The 25,207-nt window shown below is 41.4% G+C and overlaps 1 protein-coding gene across 5 annotated transcripts in view; it reads right to left on the bottom strand.

Moving 5' to 3' along the window:
* clk4a (CDC-like kinase 4a) overlaps positions 1 to 25,207 on the bottom strand; it is a 100,626-nt gene that overhangs the window by 46,116 nt on the left and 29,303 nt on the right. For all 5 annotated transcript variants that reach the window (XM_042073539.1, XM_042073540.1, XM_042073538.1 and 2 more), the window contains one exon: positions 4,663 to 4,829. In XM_042073539.1, coding sequence (XP_041929473.1) covers positions 4,663 to 4,829 — 167 coding nt within the window. The remainder of the gene's footprint in view (positions 1 to 4,662; positions 4,830 to 25,207) is intronic.

Raw genomic sequence — 25,207 nt, 5'->3', positions numbered from 1 at the left:
TTCGAACGTTTCAGTGTTTCATAAAGCCTCGCTTTGCCCATCCCTAGCTAAATCATGATCATGGTAGGCGCATTTAATTTGTCGTCACCAGAGCACCACCCACATACATCTCATTAACAATGCAGCTCATTTGCATGTTGTGAACTTGAAAATGAAAATGAAAATCGAGAAATGGAAAATAAATCGCAAGCAGGTGTCAGTTTTCATTTTATTTATCATTTTGGCATACATTGTGCGCAAGTCAAAGTGAAGTTTGCATTTTCATTTTCCAACTAACATTTTCATTTTCATTATATACCAGGATGGTAATGAAAATGAAATGACAAATAGACGTTTTCAATTTATTTTTATTTTTGTCACAAATGTATCGTGTTTATCAGGAAAATTAAAAGCTAAATGTATAAATTTCATTTTATTTTTAAATTTGGCAGGATAATTGCACTGACACTTTGAAAATTAAATGGCAAAACGAGTTTTTCATTTTAATTTCACTGTTTTCATTTTAATTTTATTAATGGCAGGAAAAAAAACCCATACAGCAGCACTAGGTCAGTGTAATTCAGCGACAAACAAAAGAACGAACAAGAACTGGAAAGGCAAACCAGTTCAGGTCGTTCATTTTAAAGACCCGTTCAAAGGAACTAGTTCGTTCGCGACCGACCCACCTCTACTCAAGGCTGTGCCACAGCAACCAGTGTACATTCCTATCTAATACTCGATGCAGCTAGCGTTGTCTGACGGTCGAGTGGGTTAATGCACGTATTTCCAGAACAGGTCTGCAACTTTCAGGCAATCCTGAGTTCGAATCCAGGCAGGAGTAATGATGTGATGTTTTTCTTTAGAAATCTTTTTATTGAATCGAAGTTGTAGCCTACTACAGACAGTCGATGAAGTGTTCTGAAGTAGGCTTCGGCTGGGTGTAGGGTACTTTGAAACTTCTGCGGGGTAACGGGAGCATTTGTTTTTAAAACATAACTTGCATCTTTCCATTCCAACCATTATTAGGCCTAGGCCTAACATTCAAACGCAAAAAGTGCTTTGATATCTTTTTCGTTGTCGTTTGAACGTCGGCAAGCAGGCATGTTGCGGTTGCAATTTAAGTGAAATTTCTACAATATCCCAGCCTATCCCACTCTGATATTTAGCGTTGTTTCGTTAAGATAAAATCTTATTTAAATTTTGGGTTTGGCAAAGGACGTTTTTTGCCTTTTTTATTCATGCCCTTTACAGCTATGCTTATCTGCCCTGGCAAACTTCGTCCATTATGCATCGATCAGGAATCGAACTCTGCTTCCCCTCGTCACAGTCCAGTCTGTCAACTCCATGTGAATGAAGTGACAAATGGCTCAACTGTCTCTGACTGTTCTACTGACTTGGGTTAAACAAAATTAAAAGGCATTTTTTTTTTCAGAATCTTCGCTGTGCCAGTTCCATTGATTATAGCGGAAAATAGTGTACGTCTTTTGACTTAACGCATCCGTCTCTGGTGTCCAGTCTCCAAGTGTCTTACGCACTATTGTTACACTATCAAATCTATATGTAACCATGACAAATAGGGTATACTTGGTCACTTTGGGCAGTTATTAGGCATCTATTTTCCAATTCAAGTGAATGGGGAGTCATTAGTAAGGGAGGTCATATTGACATAAAAAGTACATCAAGTGAATCTGTGTTTAAATATGAATTTCTCTAGCCTGACGAGCCAGACCCACATCAAGATGTGGGGTCTGGGAACTTACTATTGGCACTGTTCAATCCGAGGGGCGGGACAAACGCTTGTCTTTCAAATTTCCTCAGCACGCAATAGATAGCGCTACAACTCATGAGTCCCATGCATTTTCCCATCAGCGGAGCTAGTTGGCTAGTTGATCAAACTTTTGCCAATTTAAAAAAAGCTTAACTTGAATCACGATTCAAAGACCGCTGTTCGCCAGCAGCAGCATCCATCTTCATTATTTTCAAGTAGCAGGGAATTCGCCGACTTGATACACGATGTGATTGACTTGATTGAAGTTTCATTTTTCCAGCTCGCAAGCCAACGGAGAGTTGCTAGACTACCCTGGCTGCAAATTACATTTGATACCGCTAAGGTGCGTCTAGATTTCTAGGCTAGAATTTCTCCCCTCAAATCACTAAAATAAGGCTAAAAAGGATACAAATGCGGTTGGTTACTTACATTACAGGAAGAGGCAGGATATGTGTAGACAACAGCCATATTGGCATTACAAACTAACCCCATGCATTTCTATGGAGGATTCTTTGAATGCTGTGTCTCTCTGTGTCTCTGCTGTGTCCTCACAACATTCCATTCATTCATAGCGAGAGTGCAGCAATTTCATAATGTGACCTTAGAGTGAGAAAAACGTAAAGTAGGTGGTTGGCAGATTGTAAATGAGCTCAGATGTGAGTTTTTAGATTGAATAGTTCTTGTGTTTCACTAACTTTTATAAAATACAAGGACACAATCCCTGAACTTTTTTGCTAATACAGAAATTAGAGCAGTTTTAGAGTTACCTCTGCTCTGCTCTCGAGTGGTGTCACGTTGCTTGGTAACGGTAAACAACAAGGCTAAAGATTAGAACTACTTTTGTGGGTGGAGGATGAACGAACAAACATCTAAATAAACAATAGAAGCCACAATTTTGTATCTTAAAACTAAAGTAGTTGGTAATGGAACTGTTGTATAAAAACAATATGACACTTGTGGGGTCGAGGGGTTGGTAAAGGATATCCCCACGGCAATTGCCTTCGGCCTCATATACAGTACCTACGGCCGAATTACAGCCGTGGGAATATCCTTTATCAATGCCCACTCGTGTCATATTGCTTAAATATACTATCAAAGTTGTTTTAAATTGACATTTTGTCCCATTTTCCGCAAGGGGTGGTCATGGGGGATGTCATTAAAAAGGGGAGGGTCTCTAGCAGAGGTGGAACAAAGTCACTGTTTGGCAAGTAACAAGTAAGTCTCAAGTCTTAAGGCTGAAGTCTGAGTCAAGTCCCAAGTTAAAGGAGAATTCCGGTGTGATATTGACCTAAAGTGTGTTGAAACATGATACCGAGTGAACGTATGCCTCAGCTCATCTCGGCTTGTCCCCTGCACTCCGAAATCTGGTGCTAGTTAGCCAATGCTACCAACAGGCCTCGGGCATCGGCCTAGCCATGCAAATAAATCACTGTTTTACACCATTTACGAGGCTCAAAGTAGCTCCACACTTCATTGGTAGACTTCCCAGGGCCCTGACATTTAAAACGAGACATTGAGAACTTTGAAAAAGCACTGGTAGTTTACTTACAAGACGATTTATACAGACAGTACCTTCAGGAAATTTACCGTTCACTGCCATCTTGAATTTAGCCACGATAAGTCGAGCGACGAGTACGAATGAACAGGTATGATAAGGGATCAGATTCCAAAAATAATTCTGTGGAAATGCATGGATTCCAGTTGCTGCTACTGGAAGCAACGGGAATCCATGCATTTCCACAGAATTATTTTTGGAATCTGATCCCTTATCATACCTGTTCATTCGTACTCGTCGCTCGACTTATCATTACGTTCACACTCGGTATCATGTTTCAACACACTTTAGGTCTATATCACACAGGAATTCTCCTTTAAGATAGAGATGTCCCAAGCAAGTCCAAGTCAAGTCTTACCAAGGCCAAGTCGAGTCCAAGTCCTTATTTTCTTTGAATCCTAAACAAGTCATTGTCATATTATGCAACCGCATATTAATATGTCATTAATAATGCTTTCAGTATACTTTGTCTATACTCATACTTTACATATTGAAAAGTTTTAAAACGCTTATAATCACAAGCCCAAAGACTGTATTTCCATACAGTCAAGTGTCAGTCAGGTGATAAGTGCTAGAATTAGCAAGGCTAGTTGTAAGTAGTACTACGAGAGGAGATATTCTCTGAAGAGCTGGGTCTTCAGAGAATAGGTAGAGAGGGACGCCCCTGCTCTGGTAGGAACGGGTAGCGCATGCCACCAACAAGGAACAACAGATGAGAAAAGTTTGTACAGTACATTGAATAACCTCTGTGTAGGAAATGCTATACGAATAAACTTGACTTGACTTGAATGTTCAATATTCCTAAAGGAATGTACGCCTTCACCAAAACCACAGCGGAGGTTATGCAGAGCTGTACAATCTAATTAATCTAATATTTAAATTTGACCTTTCGCACATTCAGAAACGATAAATGAGAGAAGTGATATGTTGAGACTAAAACCCAAGGTGTAAACATAGCCTGCCTGGAAAGTGATAGTCTAGCTAACAGGCTACATAATGTCCAATTAATAATGCAAATATAAGACAAACAGATTCAACTCTGAAATGACTATTGATTCACTGAAATTATTATTATTGAGTCAGCAAGAGTAAACAAACCATGCCAAATCTAGGTTACAGCAGCCGACTATAAGGTTAAGTTTATAATGTTGTGACCTGCCTCTGAGCATCTTTTGCTCTGTGGCTGTGCACACGTAATGTTGGTAAATGTGAAACCCATCTATAATGTTTGGTACATGCATCACACTTCAGATTTCACTGACCGTCAAATTATGTCCCACAGTTCCTGAAATCCTTGAGTTACCAAACAGTGGTATCTGCCTAACAAATAAATACATTTCTATAATATAAAAGAACTTACACCTGACAGCTCTGATGATCTGGTAGGCCATATGTCTGATGTTTTCCACAGGAAAGGGCTGAAAGTTGTTCTTTTGCAGAAGTTCATATGTACTGAGACCCAATAGCTCAAAGACGATGCAAATATGGCCATGGTGGTTGAACCAGTCCAACATCCTCACACAGGCACTAGTGTAAAAGCACAGAGTATGTGCAAGTGAAATTTTAATATAAAGAAGTCATTCTCTAAAACAAGACATTTATATGGTTTATACCATTTTTCAATGTTTGCACATGTTTTAAGGGGACAATAATAAAGACAAGTTAGGTCTAACACTTTCAAGCTGTTGACAGGATGACATAGTATTGCAACAAATTGGGTTTGCACCCCATGTCCTTCCAGAAGGGTCATAAAGGTGACCATCCTGGTTTCACTTGACATTTCTTTTTCATTTTTTCCAACTTCAGATATAGCCTGAGGGGATGGTAAAAGAGAAAAGTTGGAGATAACACTTTTAGGTTGTCTAAAATGACAGCATACTGTTGCAAAAAAAGAAGAAATGAGTTTGCATGTAAATTTCCAGGTAAAAAAGTGGAGAGGAATGTTTTTAAAAGTACACTTCTATGCAATTTTCTAGGGTTTGTCTATCCATCATTGAGGAGGCATAAGACATGGGGGAATGTTTGGACAAAATTAGAAAAAAACTTTGAGACCATGGTGTCAAGGCTGTTGCACTGATATAGAATGATGTATAGGAAAATAAAATGGAGTGTCTATTTACACCCCTGGTACGAATAGCCTTGGCCACACAGCTGAGCTATTCACACCCTGTGACATAACAACAAGGCGTTGCTCACGTGCACAAAAAACATGGTGGACATTCGTCTTTTCGTCAGCAGAAAGTGAAGAATTCTGAAAGGTTTCGGCACTAATATCTGTTGAAATTAAGTTTTAGATTGAAAAGTTGTGTTTTCAGTGAACACATACAACCGTCAGTTTGTTAGTTAACAGACATTTTGTGAATATGACACTCAGGCCTATGAACTATAAGTTTACCTATAAACACCACTGTAGTTGTGGAAGTAGATAGTGCAGTGATCACAGACATAGTTTGGTACATGGGAGACTAGGGTTCGATTCCCATATGATGCATTTCGGCAGAGTGAGTGTGCACGTGTACCAACGTCTCTGGAGAGAAGGCGCGCAATTTGAACAAGAAATTCTCAAACAGAAGTTTTGATTGCAACAATTAGCTAGTTCACGCACCAGGGTGTAAATAGCATACATTACTATATACACCAGGGTACGAATAGCATCCACTTCTAACTATACATTGATGCAAACAGCATACCTTATTCAGAGTGTCTATTACACAGCTGAGCTATTCACCCTGTGACGTATCAACAAAAACATGTTGCTCGTTGTTTTTTTTTATTACATTGTGTGATCAATATGCCAGAGTAAATGCACAGGGGTACAAATAGCATACACTGGTATTTGTACCAGACAGAGTATTAATAGAACACATTGCTGTGTGCACCGCGGTACAAATAGAATTCACTTCTAAGTGAACCAGGGTACGAATAGCATACACTGCTAATTGTACCAGGGGTGCAAATAGCCTTACCCAAAATAAAATGCAGCAAATGCTGTGCCACCTTCTTCACTGTGTCACTCTTCCCCCCTCCCTCTGCTAGCTGCTGACTGTACAGTGCAAGAAGCAGGTCTGACTCATGGATAGCAGCACACCACCTGATTTATGTTTTTGGAGCGACAACTACTATTCTAGTAAAACAATAAATGAATGTTCTCAGTTATCTTTCCAGTCTAACTAATGGTATCTTGGAGGACATGTTAGGGCATTGATATCTTAAAAAGTATTCTTCCTAACCTGCCCAGACTTTGTAGGATGGAAGACAAACATGTTCTCAGTATGACTGGAGCATTAAAAGTTTGTATGGCATGGCTATTAGTTTCATAAGGCCCTAGATTTGGAACAAAATACACATGAAGATATTAAGGATAAATTGAGGAGTGATTGCATTTTTGGTCATTTTTATAGACTAAAATGGTATGTGGGGTAGCTAGAAGGAACACAAAACACAGTGTGGGAATAGCTCAGTTTATAGTCATTTCGGCTCCGTTCAAAACAGAAGGCAGTGACACGCTGCCTCCCTGCCTAAATAAAGAGCTGTCTCACTAGACATGACTTTACATTGAATGACGTTAGCAAAAGCTGGAACATTAAAACTAAACTAGCTTACGGAAGCTAGCAGGCTAACGCTATAAAGTAGTTTGACCGGCGGCACATATATCAGACCAGAAGCTATCAATGGTTACAACAATGGCATAATCAGTATAAACATCACATTTCAACAGATTCATCAGCCATTACAGTGTCATTCGCCATCTGTGTTTACTTTTCACAGCTGTTTCAGACGTTGCTGCAAAGGATCATGGGTAGTAAGGAGCATAGGGAGGGAGAGTAATCTCATCGCCCCCTACTAGTTGCGTTCCTAGAGCTTAGCGGAGTTGATGGGATTCTACAAAGCTCGTTTTTTAGAAAAATTATATAAAAATTATATATATATTGGGAAGTTAATAATAATAATAATAATAATAATAATAATAATAATAATAATAATGATAATAATAATAATAATAATAATAATAATAATAATAATAAGCTTTATTTGTATAGCACCTTTCATACACAGAATGCAGCTCAAAGTGCTTTACATTTGAAGCATGTAACACAATAATAGTCAGTCAGTCATTATCAATCACTTTTCTTCATTGTTGGGGCCGTTTATGATCCACTCAGCAACATATCAAAAATATAGAAAATGACGTCATAAGACTGGCAGCCTTAACCCTCTTACCCCCCACAAGCACGCCATATGGCAACTGTGGCAAGGAAAAACTCCCATATTCCAGGAAGAAACCTTGAGCAGAACCTGACTTAATAGGGGGAGCCCATCTGCTTCTGGCTGGCTGCGGCCTCCAATAGCAGCAGATGTAGAATAATCTGAAAAAGTAGTCTACAGGATAAGATGAGTTAACTAAAAGCTTTCCTGTACAGGTATGTTTTCAGATCTTTTTTAAAAATATTTACTGAACTCGCCTGCTTGATGTACAGAGGCAGGGTGTTCCATAGTTTGGGGGCATAATGGATAAAAGCAGCTTCTCCACTTTGTTTGTGGAGCACTTTGGGTACGATTAAAAGATTAGAATTGGATGATCTAAGTTTCCTTTGTGGTTGATAAGATATTAAAAGCTCAGAGATATATGAAGATGTCATTCAGAGCTTTGTAAGCAATTAACATAACCTTAAAATCAATTCTATAGGAAATAGGGAGTCAGTGCAATTCAGCCAACACAGGGGTGATGTGTTTTCTCTTCTTAGTCTTAGTTAAAAGTCTAGCCGCAGAGTTCTGTATGAGTGCCAATTTCTTTAGATGTTTTTTGGGAAGACCAGTGAAAAGTGCATTGCAGTAGTCTAACCTGCTAGTGATAAAGGTGTGAATTAGTTTTTCTGCATCTTGTTGAGTTAAAAAGGGCCGCACTTTGGCAATGTTTCTCAAGTGGAAATAGGCCTGTCTGAGTAACTTTACTGATATGGGGCTTAAAACTTAACTCTGCATCTAAGATGACACCGAGGCTTGTTACTTTTGGTTTGACCTGGTGCGCCAAGTTCCCCAGATTACTAAGAATAATATCTCGCTTTAGTTTTGGTCCAACCAAAAGTACCTCTGTTTTGTCATCATTTAGTTTTAAAAAATTGTTGCTCATCCACTGATTAATGGAGCTTAGGCATGCAGTGAGGGAGCAAAGGCCATCTGGGTTAGTTGGCTCCACAGAAATATACAATTGGGTATCATCTGCGTAGCTGTGGAAGTTTACATTATGCTGACTTATGACGTTTCCCAATGGAAGCATATATAGAGAAAATAGCAGGGGGCCAAGGCAGCTCCCCTGGGCCACACCAAAAGGCAAGTCATGTTTTTCAGATACATGATCTCCTAGACTGATATAAAAATCTCTGCCAGTAATGTAGGTTTGAAACCAGTTTAAAGCATTATCAGAGAGGACCACCCACTTCGCAAGGCGGTGAATTAGGATGCTATGATCAATGGTGTCAAATGCCGCACTCAAATCCAGAAGAATAAGGATTGAGACTTTGTTTGAGTCAGTAGCCAGTCTGAGATCATTGACTATTTTTACTAGAGCCGTTTCTGTGCTGTGATTTGATCTAAAACCTGATTGGAATTTTTCAAGGATACTGTTTTCGTTGAGGAAGGTATTTAACTGATTACAGTTAAATACCTTCCTTATTAAGTTAGTTGAATGGCTTCCATATGATATGCATTGGGGTCACCTCTATTGCTTCTAATGGTCATACTTTATTTTTAGGGCCAGTATGAATTGTTTTGAGTTTTTTTGTAACATGGTGATAATGAACTCAATTGTATGTGACGTCACCGCTTTGGAAGCGCTTTTAATCGCATATATAATTTATATAATATTTAAATTCAAATGAATCATTGAATAATCAGCATTAGTGACAGAGTTAGATAGTGATAAAGTTCAAAAACTCTTTTATTATTATTTTCACTGTTCAAATAATTGCCATAATAATCTATGATATGACCTAATATGCTGAGGAAATAAATTCAAAGTAGAAGTTTTTATACATACAAGGCATTTCAGGCCACAGATATACTGTAACCTAGGGGACACAATGAAAATAAATGAACACTCCCCTCAATGTCAACACTTATTTCTTTGCATTGATGTGCGACTATAGAGTTGATGAACTCCGGTGATATACAAATTCCTTGCTGCAGACATTGCAGAGGACTTTATTTTCAACACTTTATTTTTTATCAACACCATCAGGCCGTTTTTTAAAAGTAAATGTTCCAATCAATGATCCAAGCAGCACGTTTTCTTCTCTCTCCTTCATTTTACAGTCTAATTTTTACTGACTAGAACGGCTCGGGGTCAAAGGTCGATTAATCTGCACTCATTTTTTTAATCAGTTATTTCTCAAATTAATTAATCGAAATTAATCAGTTATTTTGACAGCCCTAATAGGTATGGCTGGCTGGCCGACAAGTTAAAAGAAATTAATCATACTAGCAAGCACAATTTCCCTTACACGTTATGGGAAGGGTTGGATTTGGGTAAACACTGTTTCAAGGTGCGCCCCGTGCGTAAAATTGTGCGCCACAGTCAAATATTTTTTGGTATAGCCGTGCAGTGCAAACATGGAAATGCATACAGAGCAATAGCACGGGAATGGCAAACATACAACTTAAATTCAAGACCCAGAAGTGTTTACAGATGGACCACAGAAAGTCTCCCGTTAGCCAATAGCCAAGTTCACCTAGCCTAATACAAGACCAGCCTTTGGTTCATTTGATTCGTTTTTATTGGATAGCCTAAGCCTGCAAAATATGCAAATAAAAAAATGACTTGTTCACGGTTGGAAAACAAATATCTTCACATTGTTTAGCCTAGGCATTTCATATCATGATGTAGCCTAGTGCATTTTGCGCCTGGTGTTATATCAGACATTCCAAGTCTCCCGCATATTGATAGCGCCTCCCTGGCGCCCGCGTTGAGATACAACGCGAGACCGAAACTTCAAATGCCGTGTACATCTGAGTGTAGCGCACAGATGATGGAGAGGGATAGAGGGGTGGTGCGTATGTGCTTGCAGCGCATCTAAGACGTATCTTGACCAATCAGTTTTCAGTGCAGGCGGGATTTTATCTCTAAACTAAATTCATAATTTCAGTGTATCTAGGAACAAGAGCCAGTGCGCCCCCAAAAAGGTCTTTCACATCAGACTGCACGAAAGTGTACCCTTTTCTCATAATAGTAAAAAAGTGCATTGCCCCTGGCGGGTTAAATGATTGCAAAAGACATGTTGAGGTGAGTTTAACAAGTGATGATAATGATAATGAAAAATGATAAATCGCCTCATTAAACCTCTCCCCGTGTCAGTATATCTATGGAACTCCTCCTATGGCGTGTGATTGTAGGCCTGATTTTTAAGCTAAGAAGCAGCGATGGTCGTGGCCGCTGAGTGGAAGGGAGACCTACAGTTAAACCATAGCGATCTTGCTACTCAATGTTTTTCTAAGGTTGGCTAATATCACTGTTACAAAGACAGTGACATATTAGACAAATGTATGGCCAGTTGGCCACCGCTTGTTAACCCATTCGTTTCAGGCTTTTGCAGCCTACTACACTGTGCATATGTTTTAATTCGTCAGTATTATATCATAGCAAACAATACAGTCTGACGAGAAATGGTACAGCCCAATGGGGATGAGGGTTTGAAAATCGTATTTAATTAGATTATATCCTGAATTCTTGGTATGTGATGGTAATACTGCATTTAATTACATGCAATATTGGATAACATTACATTTTATTAAATTTTTTCAGTACCCCCCAAACTATTATTTTCATCCCTTTTGGGGGGGTCCAAGTCTCATCTAGGGGGGTCGGACCCCCCCAATATCCCCCGTAATTCGAACCATGCGCCGCGTGTAGCATCCTGATTGGCCTGTTTTAGACAAGTGCTATTTTTGAGATATGTGCATCCTAGTAAAAGTTGGGAACAGGACTTTTTAATATAATTAAGATGTGCTGAATCCAACTAGCCCTGTTCCCAAGCTGAATGTTGAGTTTTTGACTATCTAATTAACATAAACAAAATGGTTGCCAAAATGGCGATTTTAGGCACTTTTTTTGGGCGGACAATATGAATTCATTTAGCCTAATAGTAGCCTAATAATCTGGGGCCGTATTCACAAAGAATTTTAAGGCTAAAAAAGTAGCTCCTAAGTGGCGAATTTAGGAACAACTCCTAAAAATAATGGGCGTGTCACTCCTAACTTTAGGACTCCTAATATTTTTTTTACTAAAAGTAATTCACGAAGCATTTTAGACCTAAAAGTAGCACCTAAGTCTGGGACAGCTTAAAATAAGTCGAGAGGACTCCTAACTCATTAAGACCTATTCACAAACAGCTTTTTGTGGCATTTCACGTTGCGATGTTTTGAAATGCGTATATGCGTCAACAGGAGCTTCCAATCGCGAGGGAACAATTTTGCATTCATAAAAGGGATGCAATAACGCCACCAACAACAACCAAAACTACTCATTGTTAACATGTAAATTAAATGTAACTTTTCATTGTGAATCAAATTAAAATGTTCTCCTCTTTGCAAACGTAGGCATATGGTGACAGATTAATTTAATAATGTTGCATCATATCCGTCATATACATCATATTGCATCAATCCGTAGGCCTATGTTTCATTAGGCTACTAGGCTATTTGTTTTGCCTTACTCTTTATTCATTTAGGCTAGGCCTTTTTATTCAGTTATTCATCATCTTCCGTCCTTCGCACTACTTGTGTAGCGCACACATTCTCAGACCCGTCACCTGTCACTCATCATCGTAAGGGAGGTGTTTGGAATCATTCCCGCGTTACAATCATCAGCCAATCAAGGTGGTCACTCGTGCATGAGTAATGACGTCATCCATAGCAACGAAGACTCACTCTTAGTTTAGGAGTTGTCATTTTTCCTTACTAAGAGTAGGTCTGAATGGCTTTGTGAATAACTTTTAATAGAAAACTCCTGGCTAAAATCTTTTAGTGCGATTTAGGAGTACTCCTAGTGGTAAGATAAAAGGCTTTGTGAATACGGGCCTAGACCTTTAACTCTAGGGAGAGACTAATTTCATAAAACGGTGGCATGCTCCTTTAAGTATATGCACTTCACACTCCTCAACCACAAACACTTAAAAGCCCCCTTTGTTTCTTGGTAAGAATGACCTGTTTGTACCTTTTAGTTATCAAGAAATGCAACAAATACACACACACACCACGTCTCTTTCACACACACACACACACACTTCACCTCAACCGAAGTGTGATTCTTTGTGGGTTTGATGGATGTGTGAAGGACTACAAAGTGGCTCTGGCCAAAAAACTCAGTCAGAGGGAAATGGCCAGTATAAAAACCAGTATAAAACATAATCTGTTGGTGAATTATTATAATCTTACAATGAAAAAATAGGAAAAATACAACCTTGAAGGGAAGCAAATTTATTTTGAGAAAAAGGAAAATCTCATAAAGAAATACATTTTAACAAAAACACTTCGCTCACAATTATTGGCACCCCTGCTTGTAATACCTTCTTAACGGAACACGCCACCCAATGTCAGTAGTAATATATGTTCTTACCTTAACTTTCACGAGTTTCCAAGCGAATAAACAGGAGAACTACAATGTGTGGTGCAATAGCACTTCGGAGTACTTTGACCTAGCGTAGTAATCTTAATTAACACTTAATTGTAGATCCTATCCACCACAGAGTTTAGAATCCATGCTTGATCGACCCCTCAGCACACACACTAGAGATGCGCTGATGGGCTATTATTTCAACCATAACTGCATAGCAAAACTTGTCATCCATCAGCCATCCATCATCACCAAAGTTTTTTGGCCAATTTTCAAAACCGCACCCGCCCACCATCTGCTGGTTGTTTTAATGTAGGCCTATATGGGTGATGCAGCGCTGCTGACGTGAGGCTAGACAGCTCTTGCCTGTTCTAGAAAGACTGATCCAATGCAGCAAATATATTAAAAGGCTAAAGTCCTACATTGGCTATGTTGTAGCCTATCCCCAGAATATCAGCAGCAAACTCAGTCTCTGTCTCGCAAAACAGTCTCCAAATAAAACGCACATCCGCATGTTGCCTATTCTGCCAGCTTGTGCCAATATATCGTCCAAAATGCTTGATTGCATTGCATTCTCCACATTTTTAGCTAAATTTTCATGTACCACATCAGCATTTTTGTTCAGTGAATCTTTTGTAAATTGCTTTACAATTACCGTTGGGCCCTTGTCAGCAGCCCTCGGCTTGCCTCTTGCCACTATTCACTCCTTGTCTTCCAATGTAATTTCTGAGTCATCTACAGATGTTTACACACATTCACCTACCTAACCAGAACCAACTTGACGTTGACTTCAACCTGTGTTATATCCTAGATGAGACTGCCTGGGTTATTTTGTTTCGATATTAGCCTATATATAAAACACATAGTAATTGTAGCCTACCATTCAGGGAATAGGCATTTAAAAGAGAGACAGAGAGTGATATGACTCAGAAATCAGGGCTTGAAAACGAAATTATTTTTCAAACGGTTCAGGTAGGCCTATGTTTAACGTTTTCGTTCTTGCATGCGTTCCGCCACCAACATATCGGTCCTGAACCGGTTCGGAACGCAAAATATCGTTCGTTCTTAAAGTTCCGGCAGTGTTTGGCGGGCCTATCAAGTCTATTTTTGTGGACTTTACCTTAGAATAGACATACGTGCTAAACTCCTTACCTGGTTGTAGCCTAAGTTTTATCCATATGGAGATCTTCAAAGGCTTGCGCTATAATTCCAACCCTGTTTATAAACGAACCTGTCTGTTGCTGACAAGGCCTATCTCAAATTTCCTGTTTAATTCTTCTACATAGAATAGGCTATAATTGCGCAAACATTTCAAATCCCGACTTTAAAACGACAAAGCGTGGACAGGCAAAATAGGCTATTACGCATAGGCTACAAACAATTTCCAAATCAGTTTCAATAGCCTACGCTACGAGCTGGCCTAAGATCCGAAGTGGCAGACGGATAGGTTACATTACAACAGTAATGTAAAGACAAAGGTCCATTTATTCGTTTTTTTTTTCAAACTGCAGAAATCAAATTATTAGGCTGTTCGCCTACAGTAGTTGGCTACATAGCGGCTTGTTATCTCACATTAACAGTGTAGATGCGGGCTTGTTTTTCGCACAACCGGAAATAGTCTCCCTGGCATAGGATATGCTTTTGCGAAATTGTATAAAATATATAGAGAACGAAAAAAACCCGTTATTAACCGGTTTTGTGGATTTCAGAATAACGTTTCTGTTCCGGAACAGTTGAAGACCATTTTGTTTTCGTTTCCGTTTCCGCTCCTCGTAAAATTCCGTAAAATTCCGTTCGTTTTCGTTTTTCGTTTTCGTTCCTTGAACCGGTTCAGAGCCCTGTCAGAAATGACATTGGGCGATGGCAGTGTGAGATGTTCAGAACTTCTACAAACTCAATAACATCCACAGTGGCAAAAGGTAAGAAAAATAGTCGGAAAACTTAGATATGTAAGGCAAGCAAGCAAGTTTGGCGGTTGTTACTAAAAATGTGAACATGCACGTTGCACTGTTGTGCAGTGGACTTTCAGAATGAATGGATAGCTCCATTCATTCTGAAATATAGCTCTATCTGTCCTTTCCACCTGATGACCCCTTGGTTTTAGCACGGATCTCGGACTGCCTCTCAGACATACAGTAGCTACATGGATGAAGGCACACCACCTCCAGCTGAACCTCTCAAAACCTGAACTGCTGGTCCTCCCAGCTAAACCTACCATACACCACGACATCAACATCAAATTTGACTCCCTGTCTGTTTCACCTACCAGGACTGCAAGAAATCTAGGAGTTGTTCTCGACAACCAACTAACCTTCTCAGATCATGTTGCCTCAGTCGCCCAGTCGTGCCGTTTCGCACTCTACAACATACGGAAAATCAGGACTTACTTGACTCAAGATGCTACCCAACTCCTGGTTCAGGCAATAGTCATCTCACGACTTGACTACTGCAACGACCTCCTGACAGGTCTCCCAGCCTGCACAGTGACACCCCTTCAGATGACCCAGAACGCGGCGGTGCGCCTGGTCTACAACCAACCGAAAAGGGCACATGTTACCCCACTGCTCATCCAGCTACACTGGCTACCTATGGCGGCCCACATCCAATTCAAGGCTCTAAAGCTTGCCTACAAAGTAGTCTCCGGCTCTGCTCCCACCTACTTGAATGCCCTCATACAGACATACGCTACCTCCAGACCGTTGCGCTCCTCAGACGAACGACGTCTAGCTCTATCACCGGTACGCTCAGGCCAATCCAAACTTTTCTCATCTGTTGTTCCTTGTTGGTGGAACACACTGCCAGTTCCTACAAGGGCAGGGACATCCGTCTCCATCTTCAAAAAACTCCCCAGACCCAGCTCTTTAGAGAACATCTCCTCTCATAGCACCACTTACAACAAGTCTTGCTGATCCTAGCACTTACTGTACCACCCGTCTTGAACTGACACTCAACTGTTTAAAAACAGCACTCACTGATGCACTTATTCTTACTGTACTCTACCGTTTTTAAATTGTCCTAAAATTGTTGAGAGAATTGCTTTAAAACTTAAACTGTTCACCATGTTGTTAGTCGCTTTGGTTAAAAATGCGTCAGATGTCATGTAATGCCAAATGTAATGTAATGTAATGTAATAATATAATAATAAAAATAATAATAATATTATTCATACACAGAATGCAGCTCAAAGTGCTTTACATTTCAAATATTTAACACAATAATAGAGAAGAAAATAGTAATAATAATAATAAATGTTTTAGTCTAATGCAGCAAGTTGTTGCGGTAGTATATAGGCTTTGCTAACAAATGGCTACATAACCCTACAAACCGCAAGCCCTTGTTGTGGGCCCCCACAGTATACCAACAATTTCCTACAAGTTCTTCAGTCATTCCTCTTCGTTGCTGTGGCCATTTATGATCCAACCAGCAACATATTAACATACCAAACAATATCAGAAATACTTCAGAAATACAGCGGTCATGTCCTTAGTAATTGTTGTGATTATATGAATTTATATACAGACGTTTAAAGAACACAATGACCGGAAAACTGACAGCCTTAACCCCCTACAAGCATGCTGTATGGCTACAGTGGCAAGGAAAAACTCCCATATTCCTGGAAGAAACCTTTAAGTTTCAAGGTAATACTTTTTCTCCTTGGGACAGGTCTTTTTGAGTCTTAATATTGGAAAATATTGGTATTGAGATGATCAGTCAACTTGAATGCAAGAGTTTTAAACAAATGTGTGCAGCATGCTAATGATGCTAACCGGAATTAATAGGAATTTAGCTAGCCATCTTCTATGCGTCCTTGCTTTCGCGATTGTGAATGTTTTATTTGGATGAAATGTCCATGCATGCCGTCCATAGAGCGTGCATGAGAGAGGGAGAGCGAGAGAGACAGCGGGAGATGTGTGTTGCTTATGCGGCCGCGTAAGCGCTATGGGAAGCACTGGTTTGTGGATATGAGTGTCGATTTTGGTTTCGATATGCATATCGTTACAGCCCTAATAATAACGTTGAATTTACATGAAATTTTATCATATTTACATTCTACACACATCTCTGCACACCCATTACTCTTGGTGGAATATCTCACAAACTCTTCACTCAACACATGGATATATCAAAATATACAGCAGACTTTACTGAACACAAGGATATAAAGCATGTACCTCTGTACAATAAAATACGGTTTTGAAATTGGAGCAAGTTTCTACAGAGTCAACAACTTTGGGCTGAAATTCTAAAGTAATAGCACCCTAAAATAATGAAGTTCCTTTTCATATCAAAGAATCAAAAGTTGGTCATAGCATGTACAGACCTTTGCTTGTGGCTACATACCATCTGCACATATGCAAGCACGACTTACTTCAGGTCACAAATACACAGGAGTATAAAGGCACATTCTTCATTCAATATAAATTGATTAGCCATGGAGTATCCCACCATCATGATTCTTATATTGCCAGATTCCAAACAATCCCACCTACACAAATATGAATATACTGTATATGTTTACTGGCATGCTTCCTGGTGACATTAATGAAAAAAAAAAATTCTTGACATAAGACAAATACAAATATTATCACATCATACTTAGCCCAAACTATCCTGACTAACAAGAGTAGAGTTGCAATTAGCGGAAATGCCTTTTGGCTTTGTTTGGATTTAAAACATGGATTTAAAAATTCTTAACCTCGTTGATTTGGCCGCCATATTGTAACATGAAAAACAAAAGCGTTTCAGCAATCTTTTCAATTATTTTTTGTTGTTCACGTTATTTTGTTATTCACAGAAAATAATTGTGAATAATTTGTACCAGATAATCGTCAGACTACACCAATTTGATTTTTTTTATCACTGCCATCGGTCGCAGGGCTGCCTTGAAGATAAAACACCATCGAGCCTGACATAATAGCATCAGGTTGTCATGGTAAACTCTGGCCTGCTAAACTGCTTGGCCCCCTCATTGCTGCTTGCATATTAGTACCTCTTTTTACTCAGTTTACCCTTACAGGGAGCCGAGAGCTGAATCTGATTCTTTATTCTCTTTAAGGTCTTCTTTGAGGCACATTTCTTTGCCTTGTGAATTGAGAAATCATCTAGTGATTCTTGAGATTAGGGACAAAACATGTCTGCCAGATAAAACAAGGTTTTGGGATACAAATATGAACAATATTAATTTGAAAAACTACTCAAAATCTTAAACAGGACAAGGGTTGCACAACAAGGCATGATTTCATGTTGCCTTATAAATAGTTTTTGTTCTAAATAATATAGAATACGGAGCAGCCGTGGCCTACTGGTTAGTGCTTCGGACTTGTAACCCGGAGGGTTGCCAGTTCGAACCCCGACCAGTAAAGTGCCCTTGAGCAAGGCACCTAACCCCTCACTGCTCCCCGAGCGCAGCTGTAACATGCAGCTCACTGCGTCGGGATTAGTGTGTGCTTAACCTCACTGTGTGTTCACTGTGTGCTGAGTGTGTTTCACTAATTAATGGATTGGGATAAATACAGAGACCAAATTTCCCTCACGGAATCAAAAGAGTATATACTTTATACTTATACTTAGAATGTAGCCTGGAAGCAGATTTCCTCATTTCTACATACCTTAAAAAGATCTAAAAGTAATGTAAAATGTATCATAATGATTATAATGTATATAGTTAAGTAAATAATTTCATCAGTATCAAAAGTTAGAAATTGTATATGTTTTAAATGTACTTTTGTGTCAATTGAACTTGTGTCCGGAGTCAACACAGTCAGACTTTTATTTATAATGAAAAAAATCAGGAATAATTGTGGGCAGCTAAAACACAGAGGAGCCCTTTAGCACTTCCTAGTTCTTCCTCATGTCATGATACCTTTCTAGCTCTGGTAAGTTTTTCATATCTTGTGTATTTAATATGCATCTATTAACACCTGGCATGTCACAACCATAGTGTGTCAACACCGAAATGAGCTAAATGCAACATTTGTGAAAAATGTTCTGTAATAAAGGCTTAATTTAAGAAGATTATGGAAGTCACAGGCAACAGATATGCAATAAAATTATTCCTGTAAGAAATACATGTGATATAAGAGGGAAGATAGCATTTTGTCAACTCCGTCAGATGTCAACACCCAGTGTTGTGCCTGAACGCATTCATTGAACGATAGTTCATGAACTCGTTCATATTTTGGGTGAATGTGAATTGAACGTACTGTATTACCGCCTGATGAACGTTACTGTGAACTCTGGTGTCTGTGAACGGCACGCTCTCTCAATTTAACTTTGTGCCTTCCAGGTGAAACCCCGGCTAAAACATACAGTAAACAATCTGTCGCTATTTGTTTATCACCGGCTTTGCAAATAACGATGTCCACAGACAAGGTAGAACATGTTGCATGCGTTTATGAAAGTATGATGTATTGCGACATCAGATGCAAGTCAAATTTGTAGTTTCTTATGTGTCATTCCATCGAACTACAAATCCGCTACCCGATCTGGCAAACTTACATAGTGCGGTTATAGCCGATAGAGGGCCACGAAGCGAATGCAGAAGTGCCGTTCACCCTGTTACGAGTTGATGAACCACTGAAACGATTTTGGAAGCATTATTTTAAGGTACAAAAAACTCTTTGGTGTTGCTTTAATATCCAGCATTTCTCAAACTATGGGCCGCGGACCGGCATCGGTCCACATCGTGGACACTGCTGGTCTGTGGAGCCACAGAGTGAAATTATGCCCGGTGCTCTGTCGGATAATTTGCTGCGCAATTGATCAAGGAACCGTGTTCCGACAGAAAAAGAAACAAACGTTTCTGCAATCAGGAGGAAATACTTGCTAATTTGGTGTCATCAAACATAGAGGCATGCAATTAAGTGGTGGTGGAATGAGGTGGAATGAGCGTTCATTCAATGCATGCGCGCGTCTGCGCGACAGAAACTCAAACCACTCGATAACGTTGGTAGCAAACTGGCGCTTCAACCTGTTGGAAGGCTATTTAATTATGTATCGACATTTAATAGAACAACGTGGATTCTTGCAACTTCCATAAAAACAGAGCAGAGATATAATACACTGTCTAGAATTGAGTATTATATAGTCAAATTTGAATATAACCTGGCCAAAAGCTATAATTGTAGCATAATTAGTCTTCCTGTTAACGATCTCCAGATCAGTGATTTACGCTTATTTACTCTGCCATTTACCATACACCAAAGCTGGTATTGTTTTTCCTGAATCCTTACATTCAGGCATTCGAATGACATTTCATTAAAAAGCATGTCAATATTTTTTTCATTTGCCTACCAGTGATGCTTGCATTAGGGAAACATCCCAAAACAATGGCACCAATATAATTGCTGTTGTTTTGAGAAGTATTTCTCATGCAAGCATCACGCAACCATGCAAAAGCATACAATGCAACTATTGTAATATTTTACATTAGTAAAGCAGTCCTCTGATGTGCATGTTTTCACAAACTTTTGTGACATTAACTGCTTTGAAGTGCATGTATAACAATATAGTATATCAATAATAATTGATAATAAGGATAATCATAATGATAATTAAAGCAACAATGGGGAAATGCTGTCCCCTCAATGCTAATGTAAACCCTGGTAGAATAATTGCTGTCTGCTATAATTTTGAAAAATAATAGCTCGCAGCAACATATGGAAAAAAAGAACTATGAACTAGTTCAAAATTTTGAATTATGAACTATGAACTGAACTAGTTCATTTTAAAATGTATGAACTGAACTATGAACTAGTTCACGTAGAAAGTGTCCCAACACTGTCAACCCCATCATAATTTGTGTCAACACCCAGGGGCGGATTAAGGTGGTCATGGGCCCCCTCCCACAAAATGGCCTATATAAGGCAACATACAACTGAACCACCAGATACTCATACAACATCACTGCAATGTTGGTACAGCAACAGCTGAACACCAAACAGGCCTACTCACACCAGGCAGCATCCTTACAGACCAGCAATTGAACCACCAACTAGGCCTACTCACACATAAGACAACGTCCTTGCAGTAACACCTGCCTACTTGCATCAGGCAGCATCCTAAAATGCAGCAATTGAACCACCAAATACTCACAGACAAGACATTCGTGCAGACAACTTCCTTACAGCAACAACCAACATCAAACAAAAGTCATAGCCTGCGATTTGTTACACCAGCAGTCAGTTTATAATAATCGACCACAGCAGTTATGAACTAGCCTACATACAGTATTCCTACCTTTAGAAGTTTTTGAAAGAAATTTGAAAGAATTATTTTTTTTTATGGCCAATGGGGGCCCCCCTGGCAGTCTGGCACATATGGGGCCCCTAGGCTGCAGCCACATCTAGCCTATGCATTGATCCGCGCCTATCAACACCATCAGAATTTGTTTAAATCTGCTTTCACTTTGACATTAGAGTTTTTTTCTGTACATTATTGTAAAAGGGGACAAATTAAATTGATCAAGATTTAATTTATAAAAGCGGTAAAAGGGGGAAATATCCAAGGGGATGAATAATTTTTATAGACACTGTATATCTGCCAAGGTGATGGATTTCATTGAAGAGGAACATGTGAGTCGCCTGTAGTCATTTTGAAAAATGTAAAATGTTTCTCCGTTGATAACCTTGTCAACTCCGTAGGATGGACAAACATTTTTTTTTGCATTAAACACTGACTTGTCTGACTTTAAAAATGCGATATAATTCATTTCAAAATCTGTGTGCATTATTAAGGGAACCAAGAGACTGATAGTCAAACTATTTGTGATAAGTTATTAAAAAAATAATTTTATAGACATTTCTTTGTCTGATGGTGTTGACAAAAATCGAGTGCGGGTCCAGCAAACATGTCATTTATTAAAATAATGTACAACTGGGAGGTTGTACCAAAACATGGTTAGATAGCCAAAACTACATTTAACAAAGATGTGTTAATAGTTTTGGAAAATCTTCAAAACTTTCTTTTAGAAAATTGAAACCTGTTTTGTCTCTAATCTCAAGAATCACTATATACAAGAATGCTAAAATGCTTTAACAGGGGATCTGTTTCGACCTCACTCTGACCGTCACTACGGTCTAAAAAAGGAATGATCACCTTCGTTCTGCCTATCACTGAGACCATATGTCAACAAAGTCATGCCCATGACCTCCGGAAGCAGAACGACTCGAGCTTGTAAATAGCGGAGATTGCTCCCGGTTCAGTCTCTCACCTTGATCGCCTCATCTGAGACCTGTGATACGTGAGTACGTACTTTCACTGCTTTCTTGCTTTGACTGTGTTTGTTAGTCTGCATGTGGCAGTAACCTGTGTTTTTTTCAGGAAACTTCGTTTAACTTTGTTTAACTTGTTGACGCCTTTCCTGAGTTCACCCCATACCGCACGGCGGAGGGGCTAGTGTGAGCCTGCTAGGTTACCGGCCGGTCCTCGACCTTAGGCCCTTGAACCAGTACCTCAAGGTGCTGCCATTCAAAATGGTCCACGTTGGAATAGTGATTCGTTCCATCCAGGAAGGGGAGTGGTTTACGTCTCTGGATCTAAAAGACGCGTACTTCCACGTCCCTATCTGCCCAGCACACAGGTCCTTCCTCCGCTTCGCCTTCCAAGGCAGGGTGTTCCAGTTTCAGGTCCTCCCATTTGGCCTTTCACTGGCCCCCAGAATTTTTACTCGCGTGGTGGCAGCCGCGCTAGCCCCCCTGCAGGTCCAGGGCCTAAAGATCCTACCGTACCTGGACGACTGGCTAATTTGTGCCCCATCTCAGGTGCAGGTGGTGCACGACACTAACACGGTTCTGACCCATATCCAGGCCCTGGGTTTCACGGTCAACTGGAAAAAGAGCAACTTGCAGCCCCGCCAGCAGGCGGATTTCCTTGGTGTCCTCCTCGACTCGGTCAGCATGACGGCGTCTCTCACTCCACGGAGGGCAGACAGCTTGACCGAGGCTCTGACAGGCTTTCGGCTGGGCAGACTGGTCACCGCCCACAAAGTCCAGAGGCTGTTGGGCTTAATGGCCGCGGCAGCTGCGGTACTGCCATTGGGCCTGCTGAAGGCACGCCCCCTGCAGTGTTGGTTCAATGCCTTTCAGCTCCACCCGAGAGACGACAGGCATGTGAAGTTGCGGGTGTCTCCTGCTTGCATCCGAGCCCTGCGTCCTTGGACGGACAGGAGGTTCTTACTCCAGGGTGTTCCACTGGGGGGCCTTCCTCACAAGAGGCAAGTCATCTCGACAGACGCTTCTCTGACAGGCTGGGGAGCTGTCTGGGAAGGGCTGTCAGCGAGGGGCGTGTGGCCTCCCTCCTGGACGTCAGAGCACATCAACGTCCTCGAGCTGAAGGCCATCCATCTCGCCCTGCAGAGGTTCCTGCCAGGGTTGCGAAGCCAACATGTTCTGGTGAGGTCAGACAGCACCTCGGCGGTGTATCATGTCAATCACCAAGGCGGCACGAGGTCCTGGCGGTGCCTCCAGGTGGCGGAGGAGTTGCTGTCATGGGCATGGCCGCGTCTGGCTTCAGTGAGGGCAGTACACGTTCCAAGTGTGGAGAACAGGGCGGCCGACATTCTCTCCAGGACCGGGCCACTCCCGGGGGAATGGAGATTGAACCCAGAGGTGGTCAGCCAGGTCTGGGCTCAGTATGGGACTGCACAAGTGGACCTGTTTGCGTCGGCAGAAACGACTCACTGCCCAGAGTGGTACTCTCTCGTGGGACAGGGAGGCAGTTTGGGCCTGGATGCTCTGTCACAAGACTGGCCGACAGGCTTGTTGTACGCTTTTCCTCCATCCCCTCTTGTACCTCAGGTCCTGCGGAGGATCAGGGAGGGCCAACACACAGTTCTGCTGGTTGCTCCACGGTGGCCGGCGAGGCCTTGGTTTCCAGACTTTCTCCGGCTCCTGCGGGGTCAGCCATGGCAGTTACCCTGCCGGGCGGATCTTCTGTCACAAGCAGACGGGCAGATCTGGCATCTGAACCCAGGTGCCCTGCGCCTGTGGGTTTGGCCCCTGCAGAGTCAGTCATTGAACAGCTAGCTGAGTCTGTGCAGGAGACTCTGAACAACGCCAGGGCTCCTTCTACTAGAGCTTGCTATGCACTCAGGTGGAGGATCTTTTCGGATTGGTGTGCCAGCTTGGGTCTTGAGCCAGCGGTTTGCCCTGTGCCACAAGTTTTGCGCTTCTTGCAGTCCTATTTGGATCAAGGCAAGGCGGTCAGTACTGTGAAGCTTTATGCCTCGGCCATTTCAGCCTTTCACCAGGGTGCGGATAACAGGCCCTTGGGTAGGCATCCACTGATTGGTCAGTTTTTAAAAGGGGCCCGCCGGTTGCGTCCAGTTCGCACTTTGCGGGCACCAAACTGGGATTTGCCCACCGTTTTAATGTCTCTTACTGAAGGCCCGTATGAGCCCATTTTAGATGCAGATCTGCGATCTTTGTCTCTGAAAACTAGCTTTCTCCTGGCTCTTTGTTCGGCCAGGCGCGTCGGGGAGCTGTGCGCCCTCTCCGTCAGCGAAGACTGCCTGAGGTGGCAGGCAGGGGGCACTGACGTGTCACTTTGGCCTAATCCAGCCTTCCTGCCTAAGGTTCTAAGTCAGCAGTCTATCAACCAGGTTCTGGAGCTGACCCAATTCCAGCCGTCTGCTGCCTCACAGGCAGAGCGCGACAAGTTGCTCACTCTGTGCCCAGTCAGGGCTTTGAGAGCTTATCTGGCCCGTACGCAGTCGTTGAGGAGGGAACACACTCAACTTTTTGTCTGTTATGGGGCGGCGAAGCAGGGACTACCGCTTTCCAAACAGCGGCTGTCGCATTGGCTGGTTGAGGTTATTTCCCATGCCTACCAGGCTCTGGGAATGCCGGTCCCTTCGGGTACAAGGGCTCACTCCACCAGGAGTATGGCTACGTCTTGGGCTGCCCTTAAGGGGGTACCAGCAAGCGATATCTGTGCAGCGGCTTCATGGGTGACGCCTTGCACTTTTACCAGGTTTTATAGGGTGGACGTCACTCGCCCATCTCCGGTTGGCGACGCTGCCCTCATGTCCGTGACCGAGCGAGGTTTTAATGGTTAGCTTAGAGCTCCTCGTGACTTTTTTGGTATGTGTCATCCCTTTTTTAGACCGTAGTGATGGTCAGAGTGAGGTCGAAACAGATTGTAAGTTACGCATGTAACTATGGATCTGTGAGACCGAGGGATGACCGTCACTATCCTTGTCGCTCGGACCATCCTGAGGCGCTCAAGGTAGGAGACTGAACCAGGAGCAATCTCCGCTATTTACAAGCTCGAGTCGCTCTGCTTCCGGAGGTCATGGGCA

Source organism: Alosa sapidissima, chromosome 20 (genome assembly GCF_018492685.1).
Source record: "Alosa sapidissima isolate fAloSap1 chromosome 20, fAloSap1.pri, whole genome shotgun sequence".
In the NCBI taxonomy this organism is placed as follows: domain Eukaryota; kingdom Metazoa; phylum Chordata; class Actinopteri; order Clupeiformes; family Clupeidae; genus Alosa; species Alosa sapidissima.
Note: the sequence above shows the minus strand (reverse complement) of the source record. Positions and strands in the feature narration are given on the sequence as shown.